The sequence below is a fragment of the Rhinolophus sinicus genome, chromosome 1 (genome assembly GCF_057876585.1).
Source record: "Rhinolophus sinicus isolate RSI-liver-muscle chromosome 1, RSI-T2T, whole genome shotgun sequence".
NCBI classification, from domain to species: Eukaryota; Metazoa; Chordata; class Mammalia; order Chiroptera; family Rhinolophidae; genus Rhinolophus; species Rhinolophus sinicus.
This window is the reverse complement of record NC_142501.1, coordinates 110717593-110734520: the sequence shown is the minus strand read 5'-3', so window position 1 is coordinate 110734520 and position 16928 is coordinate 110717593. Positions and strand designations below refer to the sequence as shown.

General features: G+C 39.5%; 1 protein-coding gene across 5 annotated transcripts in view; it reads right to left on the bottom strand.

Moving 5' to 3' along the window:
• CELF2 (CUGBP Elav-like family member 2) overlaps window positions 1-16928 on the bottom strand; it is a 790463-nt gene that overhangs the window by 378063 nt on the left and 395472 nt on the right. For all 5 annotated transcript variants that reach the window (XM_019738197.3, XM_019738201.3, XM_019738187.3 and 2 more), the window contains one exon: window positions 13683-13718. Coding sequence is in view for 2 of the 5 variants with exons in the window: in XM_019738187.3 (XP_019593746.1) it covers window positions 13683-13718 (36 nt within the window). In the remaining 3 variants the exon portion in view is untranslated. The remainder of the gene's footprint in view (window positions 1-13682; window positions 13719-16928) is intronic.

The window sequence follows — 16928 nt, the reverse complement described above, 5'->3', positions numbered from 1 at the left end:
GTGTACTGAAGGGAAAACATTCCCACAGCATAAGAAAACTGACGCATTTCCCATGGAGCTTACTTTGTGATCTTGGACAATTTTTATGTTAAAATGTGATCATTATTCCACTGACAGTGACTATTTCTTATCTTTTTTTTAAGGAAAAGTGCTTATTTATTGAAAGAAATTTAATCTATTATTTTTATGGAGTGAGAGTAACCATTTCTTTACCTTTGTTCCTTCTAAAGGTCTTTTATTGCTTCTTTCCACTTTACAAAAATCAACTATAATGCACTTGTATATCAGAGAAGGGGGAGGATCCAAAGGGAGTAGAAGAGGAAGAGAGAAGGGTGAAGCATATGAGAAATCTTTGCAGTCACTGGGTTATGAAAATTCCTGAAAACCACTGATTCATTTTGTATTCCAGGCCTAGTCCTTTTCACAGGGTCTCATTTTCCAACTCTAAAGTCCTATGGTCTCTTACTGTAGCTAGGAACAGGAGGATAACTTTGTCACCCTCATCAGCATCCCTGTGTGATGAGTGAATATCCACACACACCAACAAACACAATTTAAAATCTGCATGGCTCAAGAACCCCTGGGCTTCTGTGCTGTACAAGTGACCAGGTAGCCACTTTATAGTATTATCCATAAGGTTTTCCCCTTAACTGTTACACATAAGGTTGTTCCAAAGCATCCTCAAACTCATCTCTGCCCTTCTATAGGAAATTTGGATTTAGAGAATTTAGGCAATAGTGGAACTGGCTTACAAAATGAAGAGCTAAAATGTCACATTCAACTTGGGTTTCAATTCACCCTGGCATTCAAGGGAACTCTTGCATCATGCAAGCTGAACTTGGACAGGACTGCCTCACTGAACAGTGTCAACTGCCAGAGCTTCGGCAAGAACCCAGAAAAGATGAAACTCCAGACACGATGGAATTAGCCAAGAAGTACCAGGCCAAGCTGAGAAAGGCCAAATGCGAGCAGGCAGCGAGCACTATTCTGCTCCCAGCACGACTCCTCTAACGGTGTCACCTACCCAAGTTTTATTGTGAAAGTCAGGAATGAGATAGCAATTAAGGTCCATGCACACTTAAAAGGGAAGAGCAGTCTCTATCTAAGTTACCCCCAGAGAACTCCTGTTTATTCTCCTGAGAAATTGCTAGAATGACCTAGAAGCCATTGGAACATTACATTTATTTCTGCTTCAACATTTGTCCTCAAGGACTCCCCAGTTTGCATCTTGCCTAAGTTGACAATGGGTGCCCCCAGGAAAGACAACTGCAAAACCTATTTTTGTGGACAAAGTGACTTCGACGAAACTCCCATGGACAACTTCCAAGATGCTTTATTCCCAGACCCTCCAGTTCCGTGTTAGGAAGCGCCCTCACCCCCACCGCAAAACATCAAGCCTCTGTCTCTCACTCATTACAAAACAGCCCTCTTTGTAGGCCCATGTTTCCCCAAAGCAATTCATCCAGACCACCCTGATTATTGGTGGTGTTACTACGACACCCCACACTGGAAACTTGATCATTTGGGCTGCTCTCTCCTTCATCACCTACGTTTTAGTGATGTGTTTTCCCCACCATTTTCTATAACCAACCAGTGCCTTTTCCTTTCTGCAATGACAATTCTTGCTCATGCATTTATCACTCTCACTTGGACTATTTACAAAAATCCTTATCTCCTAGTTACCCACTAAGCCATCTGGCGGCTATTTGAACCCCTACTATGTAATGTAGGCCCTGTGCTAAGTTTTGAGGATAAAAAGGTGAGCTAAATGGATTTGGTCCTACTCCCCCGGGACTTGATGGGCTGGTGGAGCTCTTCTCATTGGATACCATCTGATTAGCCTTGCCAACACACTCTGAATCATATACCCATCCTGTTCCAATGCCTCCAATGGCCTCCTGAAAAGAAAACAACGCAAACCCAAAGCAAATCTCATCTGTCATTTTTAAAGCTTGCAGGCTGGCTTCTACCAGCTTCTCTAATCTCATATTTCATTATTGTCTCAACAAACCATCTGGTTGAAACCAGCTGGCTGAATCTCCGTTTAAGGACACTCCACATCCCTTGCTCTTTGATCTTACTGCTATTTCTTTTCCCAGAAGATCTACATCCTCCATTGTGATATTTTTCTAATCGCCATACAAAAAAAAAAAAAAAAAATTATCTGTCTCTTGTGAACTTAGTCAATTTATACGGTACTTAATGTATGCAATAAAAATCTTTTCACCTTATCACATGACAGACACTGGGATCTAAGGACGAATATACTTTTTCTTACTATAAATCAGATTTCCACTTTGAGAATCATTTGGTTCTTACAGGCAGGGATTACCGTACCTTGTATCCTCCACAGGACCTCATATGTTTCCTGTCCATATGGGGGCTCCATGATGCAACTAGTAATAATGATATTGTTACTGCCCACAGATTCATTTTAAAGGTTTATTATTTATTATTTCCCTAAGCATCTTCATTATTCAGTAAATATTTAAATCATGAACTATCCACAGAAAACTAATGTGAAAGCCTAATGTGGGGGTGATTTCCCTTTACTTTGGAAGAACTTGGTACACTCTAATGACTTGTGAGCCACCAGGTGTCACTCTTGCAGATGCTTGCCTGAGATCCACAGGTCTGCATGGTGAGGGAGGGTCTCAAACGCTGCACTGTGGTGTTAAAACAGGATTTCCACTCATTCACTGGATAATCACGCTCCCAGTCTGGATTTCTCTTTAGAATCCTTTATGTAGCTCAGCGTTACTCCTTCAAGTTACATCCTATGGGGGGGGGGGGGGGGTTAAGGCTGAATAAGGATGAACTCCTACAAGTAGAGGGTTAAGGATGAACAGTCAGGCTAAATGGTGAATTTATTTTCTCTGTTGGCTTGTGTCACTGCCTCAGTTTGGTTTTATATAGTGTTATGTGAGTTTAATGTTGCTTATTTGAAAAATGAAAACAGCTTACGATGCTTGAGTGGTCTGGGCCCAAAAGGAAATCTGTATATTTGCCAGAAGAAGGAAAAGGGAAATACCTAACAGAAACATTTACATAACCTAATCTACAAAAAAATGTTTACAAGGTTTAAAATTATGTGTCTAAAAATGAGAGTGAATTTTATTAATTTATATGTTCGTAGCTTGACAACTCCAAACATCAATGGAGGCAAATGTTTAAGAAGGTATAGAAACTGAACCAGCCCTGAATAGTAAGGGAAGCTCTCTCACCTGGCATTTTGTCAAAGCTCAGTGGACAGCAACATCGGAGAGCCTTCAAGGAAGCCAGAGCACCCTGATCGCAGATGCCTCCTACACCCACGCAGTATTAAGTAAATACGACAAAGCTACATCTAACACAGAATTTTATCTTGGCAGTGTCCCTTTAAATACAAAAGAAAATGATCGATGGAAGATAATGACACAAAACTATTTACTCAAGAGACTGTAATGGCTCTTAGGAAGCTCAAGTCGGGAATTCTCCTTTATTCTGCACTGGTTCTGCTTTCTGTGGGCTGCATGTGTGTGTGCACGTGTGTGCGTATACATGTGTATGCAGGCACGTGTGTGCATGTGTGTGTGTGCATGTGTGTGTGTTTCCCTTCAATCCTCTCAAGAGGTGCAACTTTTACATAGCAAATAAGGAATTCTAATTGCAAAATTTTATCTTCCATGGTAACCACTTTCTACCCCCTTGCTCTAGAAGCTCTGGAGACATGAATGCTTCCACAAACAGAATGAATAAAGCCCCGATTCTCTATGGTGACACATTCAGGAAACAGCAGGTTTTATCTTAAAGCAGTTCAACGGCTACACAAACGCTCTCATGTGCAAATAATAAAATTCTCAAATTGGGATAAATGTGCTTTTAAGATTTTTATTTTGATCATTTATTTCAGGTAACACTTGTGGATAATATAGCATAGCGTTGGATTACTGAGCAGATAAGGAAAATCTAAAAGAAAAAAAAAAATGAGGGCAGGCCTTTATTAAATTTTAAAGTAAGCCTTTGCTATACTCTTATAAAGAGCCAAACCGGGTATCAGAATCTCTGGAGACCACCAGTATAATTTCTTTATCATGTTCCATTTAAAATTTAATTATGTAGTCTACAGCAAGAAGAATTTGAGCAGTTTAAATAGGTCATGCAGTGAGTAACTTAACAATATTCTAAAGTTTTCCTTGTAAAGATTGTTTCTTTGATAGTCAGTTACACATCAGAACACTATATTATAAAACAAGTGTAATTTAATTCAATCAGTACGGACTCTTATATACATCTACAAAGAATGAAATGTTTTGATTTAGGTAATTTAGAGAATTAATGAAAACCATGTTCCTGATAGAGCTGGCCATGATAAATGGGGAGTATTTGCATAATATTCTTTTGGGTAATTGTTATTTTCATGTATTATAGCAAGGTCAAGGGAATTTTATATTTAAGGTTTGGGTATTTTGTTTTAAATCAATAATATTTCATAGCAAGGCAAAAATCTAGCCACTGAATAATTAATATCTGAATCAGAGGCTCACTTGGCCTATGGCTTGATCCTCCTTCATTCCCCACCTTAAATTTCAACCAGCACACAACTCGAATTGCCTTATAGTAAAATAACAAGGTAAACACAATTTTGAGCACTTTACATGTCATTTCATTCTCAGAACAATTTCATTCTCAGAACAGTATCATTACCCCCACTTCACAGATGAAGACCAGGAGGCACAGAGAGGTTAAGAGACTTATCCAAGGTCACAGAGCCAGTAAGTGGCCAAACTGGGATGTGAACACATGCTGGAGTTTGGCTCGAGGGCATATGTGCGGAACCACTTCACCAGGCTGCTTCTTATAATGCCATAAGGGTTCTATTTTGGATATGGACACCATCCAGGTGTTGGTAAAAAAAAAAATTAGCATAATGCTATCTTTGAATAATCCACTATAATAGCTGCCATGTAATGATTGCGTGCTGTGTGCCAGACTATGAGCTAAATATGTTATAAAGATTATCTTTTTTTTTTTTGAAGTCTCACTGATGTTTTTTTTTTTTTTTTTTTACTAAATTTATTGGGGTGACAATTGTTAGTAAAATTACATAGATTTCAGGTGTACAATTCTGTATTACATCATCTATAAATCCCATTGTGTGTTCATCACCCAGAGTCAGTTCTCCTTCCATCACCATATATTCCATCCCCCTTACCCTCATCTCCCACCCCCCACCCCCCACCCCCCTTACCCTCTGGCAACCACCAAACCATAAGATGGATATCACACTTTTTTCCAAATTTACAAATAAAACATGGAGGCAGAGGTATTAACTACCTTGCTCAAGGTCACATGACTAAGAAATGGCAGATACAAGATTCAAGTGTGTCTGAGCCCAAAGCCCAATCTCTTAACCTCTATACTAACGTACACCCAACAACAAAGGCTCTGAACAGTTTGGTAACAGTTAAATTTAGATTAATAACTTTCCAGCCAATAAGATGAATCTTTCTGGGTGCCAAGATTATAAAACACTGAGCAGAGTGGGAAGGATGACAGAAGGCAGAAATCATCTATCTGGTCTAACACTGGTTCTTTGGGAGAAGGTTTTTTCTTTTTTCAAAAATTTATTGGGGTGACAATTGTGGGAGATGAGGGTAAGGGGGATCAAATATATGGTGATGAAAGGAGAACTGACTCTGGGTGGAGAAGATTTTTTCAAAGCTCCCTCCCTCCTTTCCTATTATGGACTGAATGTTTGTGTCCCCCTGTCCAAACTCATATATTGAACTCTTAACCCCCATATGAGAGAATCACCCCCTTTGGGGGTAATGAGGTTTAGATGAGGTTCTAAGGGTAGGGTCCTCATGATGGGATTTGAGCCCGTACAAGAAGAAAACAGAAGGCTTGCTCGCACTCTCCCTGCCATGTGAGGACACAGGGAGAAGGGGGCAGTCTGCAAACCAGGGAGTGGGTCCTCACCTAGACACTGAGTCTGCCGGCACTTTGATCTTAGACTTCCCAGCTTCCAGTCCTATGAGAAACACATCTTTGTTATTTAAGCCACCCGGTCTCTGGTCTTTTGTCATAGCAGCCCAAGCTAAGATACTTCCCAATTCAAACTTTCATGAATTCATTTAAACATCTATTCACTCAGATAGACCAACTTACACAAATATTTATTTAGGGCCTACTGTGTTCCAGGCATTCCTAGGCAGTGAGGATACATAACAAATAATAATGGGATCTCAATGTGTACCCTATTTTGGAGAGGGATAAAAGTACTCTTAAGTTACATTATCAGGTGACTTTAAATGCCAGGATAGGTGCTAGCACCAAGGGCTTTGAAAACTGACAGAAGGAACATAAAACCCTTCAGGGCAGATACAGCTTTGTAGGAGAGATGGCATGTAAGATGTAACTAGAATAGTGGTGGAATAACTTTTCTGTAAAGGCAAATAGTAAATATTTTCAACTTGCTGAACCATACAGTTTCTGTGGCATAGATTCACATGTAAACAGATCTATGGGTATGGCTTTTTTCCAATAAAATCTATTTATATGAACAGGCTGCAGGCTGGGTTTGGTCTGCAGGATAGAATGTGCCGACCCTGGTCTAGAAGAATGAGTGGGAGATAGTTTAAGAGGGAAGAAAAAGAATAGAGAAATGATGGGATTTTCAAGTAGAAGGAGAAAGAAGTGCAAAGAACTGGAAACCAGACCTCAGTTTTCTTATCTCTAAAATAGGAGCTCACATAGTCATTCAACAAATATCTACTGACTGCCAGCTCTGTTCTGAGTCCTGTGAGTAGAGAAATAAACAAGGCAAAGGAGACATTGTTCTGGGGAGGAAAGACATTGTTCTGGGGATGAGATAATAAATAAATGGACAAATAAATGAACAGATAATGACAAGTGCTCTGTGGACAATACCATATGGTTATGTGACAGTGAGTAACTGTGTTGTGGAGGGGACTACATAGAATAGGCAGGTCTCTGAGGAAGTAAGAGGGAAGAAAGGCCAGCAGTCAGGAAAAAATAAAGGAGAAATTGGATGTGGTCAGATACCCATGTGATGACTAGAGCTGCTGGAGCAACATTGTAAGCATGAAACATACCATACTCAACATCAAGGATGGAAGAGGAGAAAAAGGGAAGGTACCAGGGTGCTGAATTAACCTTGGGCCTTCTCCAACCTCTTGAACGATAGCTACAAACACAATCTCCATTTTCCATCCTGATATAGCTCCAGTTCCTTTTAAATGGATTCAACCTGAGAAATATAATAAAGAGGAATATTTTAAGAGAAAGTTTCATGCCGGAAATAATTCAGCCACAGATTACAAGTGGGGGGTGCATTGTAAAAGGTTAGGAGGTGGGGCAGGGAGTAAGATACATCTTACTCACTACTGTGGCCTCAGAGTCAATATGCAGTGTGATGGCTGGGTGCTGGAAACTGGAAATTAGGCAGTGTAAGGTTTGGAAACCAATCACCAATCACAAGAGGGACTGATTTTTAATTGCTACCCAAGTAGTGAGTCTGAGAGAGCGGATTGCAAGGTTTGGGGGTACCATGGGTTTCTATGGGGGAGAATTTTAACTCTTCTTTTCTTTCCCCAAATCCATTCTATTGATTTGCCTAGATTACTCTTCTTAAAGAACAGCTTAGCACATTCCCCAAGCTCCTCTTCCCACCTCTGCACTCCAGCCAACAAGATGTCACCACTTCCTGTCCCTGCACACCTCCCCTGGTCTGCAAGACGAGGGTCCCTCTGTGTGGATTGCACAGCCCCCTCCACTGCCACCTGCTTAAATCTGACCCATCTGTTCAAGTCCTGCTCAGATGGTTGACTCATGATGCTGTCCTTACTTCCACTCATCAGAAGTGGCCTATCTCGTTGCTGAAATCCCTTAGTTCCTTGTGTCTACCTCTCTTCTGGCATTAAATACTTTACTAGTGCTATGGTTAGCTGTACCTGTACACGGGATCAGACTACTTAGGGGAGGTGATGTGTTCTCTTTCTTTTCTACCACCATACCTGCAACTGCCTTTGGCACACAGCTAGTGCTCCATGCACCGTTGTTGAATTAATGAATAAATGATGGGTTTTGTAAATACTGAACTAAACCAGTCGTGGGTCCCAGGTAAGTTGAAGGAATTTCTTAGGGAATTATAAAGGAGACAAGAAATGTTCATCAGTTATAGATTACTTACTAAGAGTTTGGCCTGGAACTACTAAGATTTTGTTTTTCTTACTTCCTCCACTCCCGAGGCTCTGGGAGCAACTTTTCTACTATGTTTCTATGAGTTTCATTGTTTTTTATTTTTTATTTTTTTAAAGATTCCATACTCGAGCGATGCCATAAGGTATTTGTCTTTCTTTGTCTGGCTTATCTCACTTAGCATAATGCCCTCAAAGTCCACCCATGTTGTTACAATGGCAGGATTCATTCTTTCTCATGTCCAAATAATATTCCACTGTGTATCTAGCCCATTCTTTATGCATTCCTCCATTGACAGACACTTAAGTAGTTTCCATATCTTGGCTGTTGTGAATAATGCTGCAATGAATATGAAAGTACAGATATCTGTTTTGAGATCTGTTTTCATTTCCTTTGGATATGTACCCAGAACTTTTTTTTTTTTTTTTTTAAAGATTTTTTTAATTGGGGAAGGGGAACAGGACTTTATTGGGGAACAATGGTCAAATTGTTGTCCTTTCAATCTTAGTTGTGGAGGGTTCTGTTCAGCTTCAAGTTGTCCTTTCAGTCTTAGTTGTGGAGGGCGCAGCTCAGCTCCAGGTCCAGTTGCCGTTGCTAGTTGCAGGGGGCACAGCCCACCATCCCTTGCGGGAGTCGAACCGGCAACCTTGTGGTTGAGAGGACAGGCTCCAACCAACTGAGCCATCCGGGAGCTCAGCGGCAGCTCAGCTCAAGGTGCCGTGTTCAATTTTAGTAGCAGGGGGCGCTGCCCACCATCCCTTGCGGGAGTCGAGGAATTGAACTGGTAACCTTGTTGTTGAGAGCCCGCGCTCCAACCAACAACTGAGCCATCCGGGAGGCAGCTCAGCTCAAGGTGCCCTGTTCAATCTTAGTTGCAGGGGGCGCTGCCCACCATCCCTTGCGGGAGTCGAGGAATTGAACTGGCAACCTTGTGGTTGAGAGCCCACTGGCCCATGTGGGAATCGAACCGGCAGCCTTCGGAGTTAGGAGCACGGAGCTCTAACCGCCTGAGCCACCGGGCCGGCCCCATGTACCCAGAACTTTTAATGCTGGATCATATAGTAGTTCTTTTTTAAATTTTTTGAGAGACCTCCATACTGCTTTCCATAATGGCCACACCACTTTACATTCCCACCAGCAGTGCACAAGGGTTCCCTTTTCTCCACTTCCTGGCCAAGATTTGTTATCTCTTGTCTTTAATGATGGCCATTCTGACAGGTGTGAGGTGATATCTCATTGTGAATTTCCCTAATAGCTAGTGAAGTTGAGCACCCTTTAATGTAACTGTTGGCCATCTGGTTGTCTTATTTGGAAAAATATCCATTCAGGTCTGCTGCCCATTTTTAAATCAGATTGCTCTTTTGCTATTGAGTTGTGTGAGTTCTTTACATATTTTGGATATTGAGCTTTTATTAGATATAAGATTTGCAAATATTTTTTCCCATTCAGTAGGTTGCCTTTTCATGTTGTTGATGGTTTCTTTTGCTGTGCAGAAATTTTTCAGTGTGATGCAGTCCCACTTGTTTATTTTTGCTTTTGTTCCTTTTGGTTTCGGTGTCACTAACATTTTTATTTTCTAATTTCTAAAGGTCTTTCAGAAGATAGCATTTTGTATTTAGGACAATGAGAAATATGAGAGTCTGTTACCTACCACAGCCCTCCACACGACACTGAACAGCTAACTTAAAACCCTTCTAGAAACACAAGTGGGGACTTGAGCTGGCAGAGCTGCTTCGGTTCTCTTTGCTTCCACTTTTTCCCCTTGCTGTCACCTGACCAGTCATACCTATGACTGAGAATGTGGTCAATCAGAAAGTTCAGTCTCACTACATGGAATCTGTTCAGCTCAAATTTCAGGTCACAAAGATCAATCTTTTAAACAAGGATTCCATACGTGAAACTGCAATGCAATTAATGACTTCTGTCTCTCATAGTCACACAAACCAAGCAGTTCTATCAGCTTAGCAGAGGGTCACAAATAGGATTTCTCTGGTGTGCAGTGGTACCCTAGGAATTGGGGCTTCCGTTGTTTATGTTGAATACTTGAGTTCCCTATTCCCCTCAAAGAAGGCATAGAAAAAAACATCAAGTTATTAGATTACAATATAAGAACAAAAGTTGTGTTGTTTTTAAGTCTTTCACTTTTTCTTCCATAACTTCCATCACGTTTGCCCCTGCCTCCCCGGGTTTATGCAAAATCTAGTAAAAGATGGCATCTGATTTATATACTTAATTATGTGACGCTTCATTTACTGAGACTTCACATTCCTTGAAGAGCATCTTGGTTTCTGGGTGGTGCATTTTAAGAACCAGCTTGTGAATCTCTGCTGTAGAACTTAAGAGACGTCTATTAAGGTTTATTAAGTCGCTTTATTTTCCATACTGTTTAGTTTATGTTGAGAAACAGTAGACTATGTTAGCAAGGAATTAAAATGCTCGCTTTTTCAAGAACAGCCACTAATACTGCATGATTACATTAAAATCTCAGTTAATATAAACTTTGTTTATACCTTTGCGCTGCTATCCAAATAAAGTTGCATCTTTGTATAGGCATTTATATTAAAACCTCAGTTTATCATAACTAATTGAGTGCCTCTGTTGAACAATTGGGGTTTTACCATGATTTCATTCAAACACATCTACCTAAACACTCTTTGTCATTAAAAAATATCTGGAAACACATACTTGTAATAGAAAAAAATAAAATTATTCAGATCGCTAAACTGGTCTTTGCTGCAGCAAAATAAAAGTGAAGAGTCACATGTAAGACTGGAAACAATCATTTTTACTGTTCAAGAAGTGGAGCCATACGTCTCATTTCCACCACACTTCAAGATAAACAGGACAGCGCGAGTAGTGGCGTGTAGCCCATTTAAATATTTGTTTTAATCCCAACAAGATCATCGGTTTGGATATTTATAATAGAATTACAACGCTTAGTGCATGTTGCTCATATAATCTAATTTTTTCCTGGTGACATATTATTAGGAGGCTTTAATTTCAGCAGTGGCAAGAATTCAGGGACCCACTTAGGTTATCATCAGCAATGAGAACCAAACCTGCTGCCTGTTCACACACCGTGCGCACATATCTCATTTCAACTTTCAAGCACTTTGAACTTCCAAGACACAATCCACTGCTACATGGTTTGTACAGTTTCACAGAATAGTATCAACTCGAGGCCAGCAACTTTACATTAATGCCACGTTAGGCAATTAAAGTTGAAATACTCTACCCTTGTGCCATCTTTGTAAATGGCCTTTCGGAAAATTTCAAGACAGTCAAAGCCAATGAAAACCAAACCACTAAGCTGCTATAAAATGCCATCATCTTCCTTCCTAGGCACATATCACTAGTTAGCAGATGCGTGAATTGCAATTTTCTGTTTTTCCTAGATGTCAGCGCATAAGCACGCTTTTATGATGAAAAGGATAAAAAAACCCCAAAGTGTCATGTTCCACTAATCATTAGCCGACAAACAAACAATGTAACTACAGGTGCCTTGTTCTCAATAGTATGAAGGTTTTTCAGGGCTCATCTGAACTTTCCCAGTGACAGGCTGAGGAAATTTGAAAAAAGGCTGAAAGCTGAATAACTGATTGAATTCCACAAGACTGCACAAAAACACCGATGCTAGCAAAAGAAATACTCTGAATGCCACGAGAAGTATCCACCATCAAATAAATATATCGTTTCATGTTAATGTGAGGAAGGGACATGATGGTCAATGAATATGTCCTGAACTGCCCATGGAGGAAGTTAAAAGAATAGCCGAGGCTTCTTTAGAAACATAATTGAGAAACAACTGACATATTATTTCTCACGCCCTTATTGCCATGGCATTATAACCACTAAGAATTGCAGTTAGAATAGAACTGTTGTCATGTGTATTTTAAACATGTTACAACATTAGAATAACAACAATTCATGAAAAGATAATAAGTAGGCTCATTATTAAAATATCTCCCACCAAACTCAAGAAGAGAGCGAACGCTCCCTTGGGTAATAAACCCGCTACAAGAGGACATCATTAGCAGTGAATGCAGGGAGGGCCGCTAGGTAGTAACACAACTTAATAGAATTCAGGGTGCGCACCAGATTTCTCAGGCATCTGAGTAATTTTTCTCTCCATGATTAGAGCTCTGTGTGGGTCTCATCGGACATTATGAGGGTGATTTGCTCCTCAGCCATTCTAGAAAAGTTTGAAAGTCATTCTTGATTCCAATATTGGAGAATTAACTTCTTCACCACAAACACGGGCAGATACAAGACTCTCTTTCTCCCCGAAAAGGACTGGATGCTTACATATTCACAGTGCACTTTCTCCAGAGTGAAAGCACAATGACAAACAAACAGTGGGGCTACAAACACCAGAACGCACGTCCACTTTTAACCCTGTACACCGGCACACAGTTGAAACGTTTCTTCAGGACGTCACCCAAAGAATTAAGACATGGAGTAATTTAAATATTTGGATCACAGTAAACAGTTTTTGGGCAATATTAATCACGATCCTATAAGCAAAGATTTTCTTGACATAAAAAAAGCAACCAAATATGCTTATCTCCTGTGACAGATGGTGACGATACGTGCTGTTCCTGTTCCCTAGCGCTGTTCATCATATTCTGCTCGCTCTTCTTTTTCGTTCCTGAGATTCTCTTGATTTCTATTTCCAACAGTTCCTGATACCCTATGCCCTATTCATTTGTTCACAAACGGCTACTGAGCACCTTCAAAGACTGAGGCACAATACATGCCCAGTGCTGCATACACGCCCAGTAAAATCTCAAAGTATTGCCACTTCCTTTCTTTCCTTTCTTTTTCTACTAATAAATAGTGGTAATCATTTGTGATGGCTAGTTGTCTATAATTTGCATCCTGTTAATCATATCTTATTTCATATAGTGACAAAATATCAAAAATATATAAAATACATTGATCAATTTATATATTGATTTCTTTTCTTGGTGAGATACTATTACTAAGTAGGTATTTTCATGATGATAAGAAATACAAATCGAGATTATCATCAAAACTATGATGCAAGTTCTTCAGGGGAAGCTCAGGATTCTTTCATAAATCTGTAAATCCTTGAACACAGTAATAATAATGGATACACTGAAGAAAAACAAAATTCAATGTGTTTCTAGATTGCCATTTCCCATAAATATAATAAAAGAGGCAGCGTGCTGATGATTTCTGTGAAAAATACAGCTCGTTTATACATCTCCAGATATATGGGAGAACTTCAAAGGAATGAGAATGATTCCTCTGTCATATACGGATGTCACCCTCATTACTTCTCGGTTGTATCACTTCTATGTGACTCCTACACAGCATTCTGTATTTATATAGTGAAATACGAGGTCTGAGAATCTGATGTGAGGAAGAGAGAGTGAAGAAGGCCTCTCCAAGAGGATACAGCACTTCGTTTGGGTCCATGAGAAATCATGCACAGAATAAGCAGAGCGCGTACTCACCTTGGTAGGCTTCCCGCTAACTCTGTAGTCGTCTCTCTGGAGGGGAAAAAGAAGATAAGTGTGAGGAGCTTATTTTGTTAAATTCTAAAATTGTGTTTAATAAAACCGTAATATAATGTGCCAAGGCGTAATGCTACCCCATGTGCGCAGAAGATACTGTAAACGTAGCTGTTTGGAAATTTAAAATGGACTCTAATCACATTTCTGATTAATTCCCATGGACATGTCAATGGTTACTTTCAAAGGAAATTTTATACATGTGCAAAGTATCTGCCTCTGCTTCCTGGAGGTAGAACTTAACCGAATTTAAAACATTAAAATTTAGAAATGTACAACATACAGAAGGAAAATAGCAGGGGGGATAAAACAAACAAACTCTCAAACTACCTTTTTAGATATTTTCCAGTTAAACAAAGAACCTGTCTTCTCTTTCTAAGAACCATTTAGGAACAAATTCCTTTGATGGGTCTTTGTGTGGATGATCTCTGTCACCTGAGGTTTATGAAGGAGCATGAACAGCACAAAATGCAATTCTTTTAGTAGCAAATTATGGTTTTCTATTTCTTTGTTGTAGTGTCCTGCCAGTTGGAACTGTTGAAGGCAGATGCTATGATAATTCAAATGGCACGAAAGACAAGTCACTGACTGAAAGCTCTATGGCATACTATTAAGAGCTGCCAGACACAAATTTTAAAACTAACTTTTTTCCTAATTGCAATATCTTATCCTTCAATCCAAGATGTGTTCTTGGAGGTTATAGGGAGCTAGGAGGAGGAGGAAGTGATGGAGGCTTGATGTTGAGATATTTTATTTTATTTTAAACTTTTATTTATTTAAGTGTGTTTTTCCAGGACCCATCAGCTCCAAGTCACATAGTTGTTTTGATCTAGTTGTGGAGGGCGCAGCTCACACTGGCCCATGTGGGGATCGAACCAGCAACCCTGTTGTTCAGAGCACCGCACTCTAACCAACTGAGCTAATCGACCACCCCGATGTTGAAATATTTTAAAAGTGGAGGTGGGCTCAACTTTAAACTGAGGCTTAAAGGTGTAATTCTTAGGAATAGTAGTGCAGACATTTCTTTGGGTCATGTGATCCTTTAAAGACTCTCATTAAAGATATGAACACCTTATGTAGAAAAAAATAATATACCCATACATATACACACAAAATGTGGAGTACATTTGTAGATGGTTTATGGACCTCCTAAAGCTAATACATCAATGCTGGGTTAGGAATCTCAGCTTTAAATCAGCTTTGTCTTTACTCATCTTGTCCATCCAAACAAAGGACTTCCTCCTCCATGAACTGTCTCTGGCCCTCCTGGCTTCTAGAACTTTCTCGTACCTATTGTCTGTGACAGTACCTGGGCACTGTAGCGATGTGCTGGTTCCCATGGAGCCATCCATACTGCCTTAAACACATGCGTTATTCTAAAACCAGCTCCTCCAGAAACGCTCTTCCCTAAATAACCATACAATATTAAACCTTCAGCTTTCATTGCTATAGAAACTGGATTTTGAGAGAAAGTTTCCATTCCTTCAACAAAAACCACATTTGAAAGCTCTGTCCACTGCGCTGTTGAATGCTTTACATGTATTCATCTCTTCTGAGAATTCAGTGCCTGCAGAAGAAATTTCTCTTTCTAAACAGAACTTGGAATTGTGGGTACCCCAGCTAAGAAGTAGCCCCCTCTAGTCTCCCTTTATGACATTCATCACAACAGAAATATCTTGTTAAACTTTATTTTATTATTTCTCATTTTGTCACTTAAGACCAACATAGGTGAATACTCAATAAATATTTGTTCAATTTGGAAGGAATGAATTAATGAACTTTTCTGAGCTTCTGTTGCCCTTGGGGGTCAGATCAATGTTTAGAACTTGTTTATAGTAACAGCAGCAACCCAGGGTTGAGGTACAATTACCTCTCCTTCTTTCTAATCTTTCAACTCTTTACTTTTATTTTCCAGATTATCTGTATTTTAATATTATGAGTCCCCCCGGTATCTTTTTAAACTATGTGGGACATACGTTGTAATAAATCCACTTAAATCACAGGAGAGCAGCAGTTCTCAACCTCGCACCATACTGATATTTTGGGCCAGGTGTTCCTTTGTTGTGAGGGGCTGTTCAGTTCATTGTAGGGTATCTGGCAGCATCCTTGACCTCTACCCACAATGCCTGTAGTACCCACCTCCACCCCCTTTTCATTTGTGACAATCAAAATGTCTCCTAGGGACAAAACTGCTCTCAATGGAGAACCACTGCAATAGAGCAATAAAATTAAAGGGTCCATAATTGACTTTTGTTTCAAAGTCTGATTGTGTTAACCAACATTCTCCATTCCCATGGAAAAACATAGTGACCAAGCCCTCTCAAGAATGCTTGGTTCACTTTGGCTCCTGCCACCTGTTTGCATAGTTACTGAGAGTCTGTGTGTTTGTTCCCCAACCCACTTAAGTTAGTGGTACTCATTCTAATTTTTAAATCTAATTCAACATGATACAAAACCAATGAACTATGAGTATGAAAAAATTCTTGTTTCTTTGAAAACTAAGTTGGATTCTTTGGAAAGATTAAAAATAATAGGTAGCTTAACAAAAGCTGATGTCAAATTAGATGGAGGGACAACTATAAATACCAGGGGAAGAAAGACAATATTTTCACAAGTGTTTTACAATTTTTGTTCTTCTTAACAAATAAATTAGAAATTCCTAGTTGGTGTATTCTGGGTGTGATTTATACAGGGAAGACAATGCCCAACTCCATTCAGTAGATCCACACACGCAAAGAAAATGTGTTGGCCTTAACTTTACAGCAAAAATGTGTTGGCCTTAACTTTTTCCCAACAAATGTTGGGAAAAAAACTTATGTTCCCAACAAAGTACGTACTACAATACCAGGGGAAACTTATGTTTTGTATAACCACGTACTCAAAAATTTACATTAGAATTATAAACACTATTTCACAGGAAAAATAATTTTTGGTGAATATGAATGAATATGAACATGGGTTAAGTGAAAAGATGTCACCTAAAAACCTGATGATTTCATTGGAGCATGTAGCCACATGATTAAAAAAAATACAAAGAAAAAACAACTGTGCCCGATTACACCAGAGTAGCCAAGACTCACCAATCAATCGCCATTTTTGAGATCTGCAAAAACACTAGAGCTTTTATGATGATGACTTGTTTATTTTTAACTGTTTACTATTGCTAACAATCTGCATCATTCATGTTTT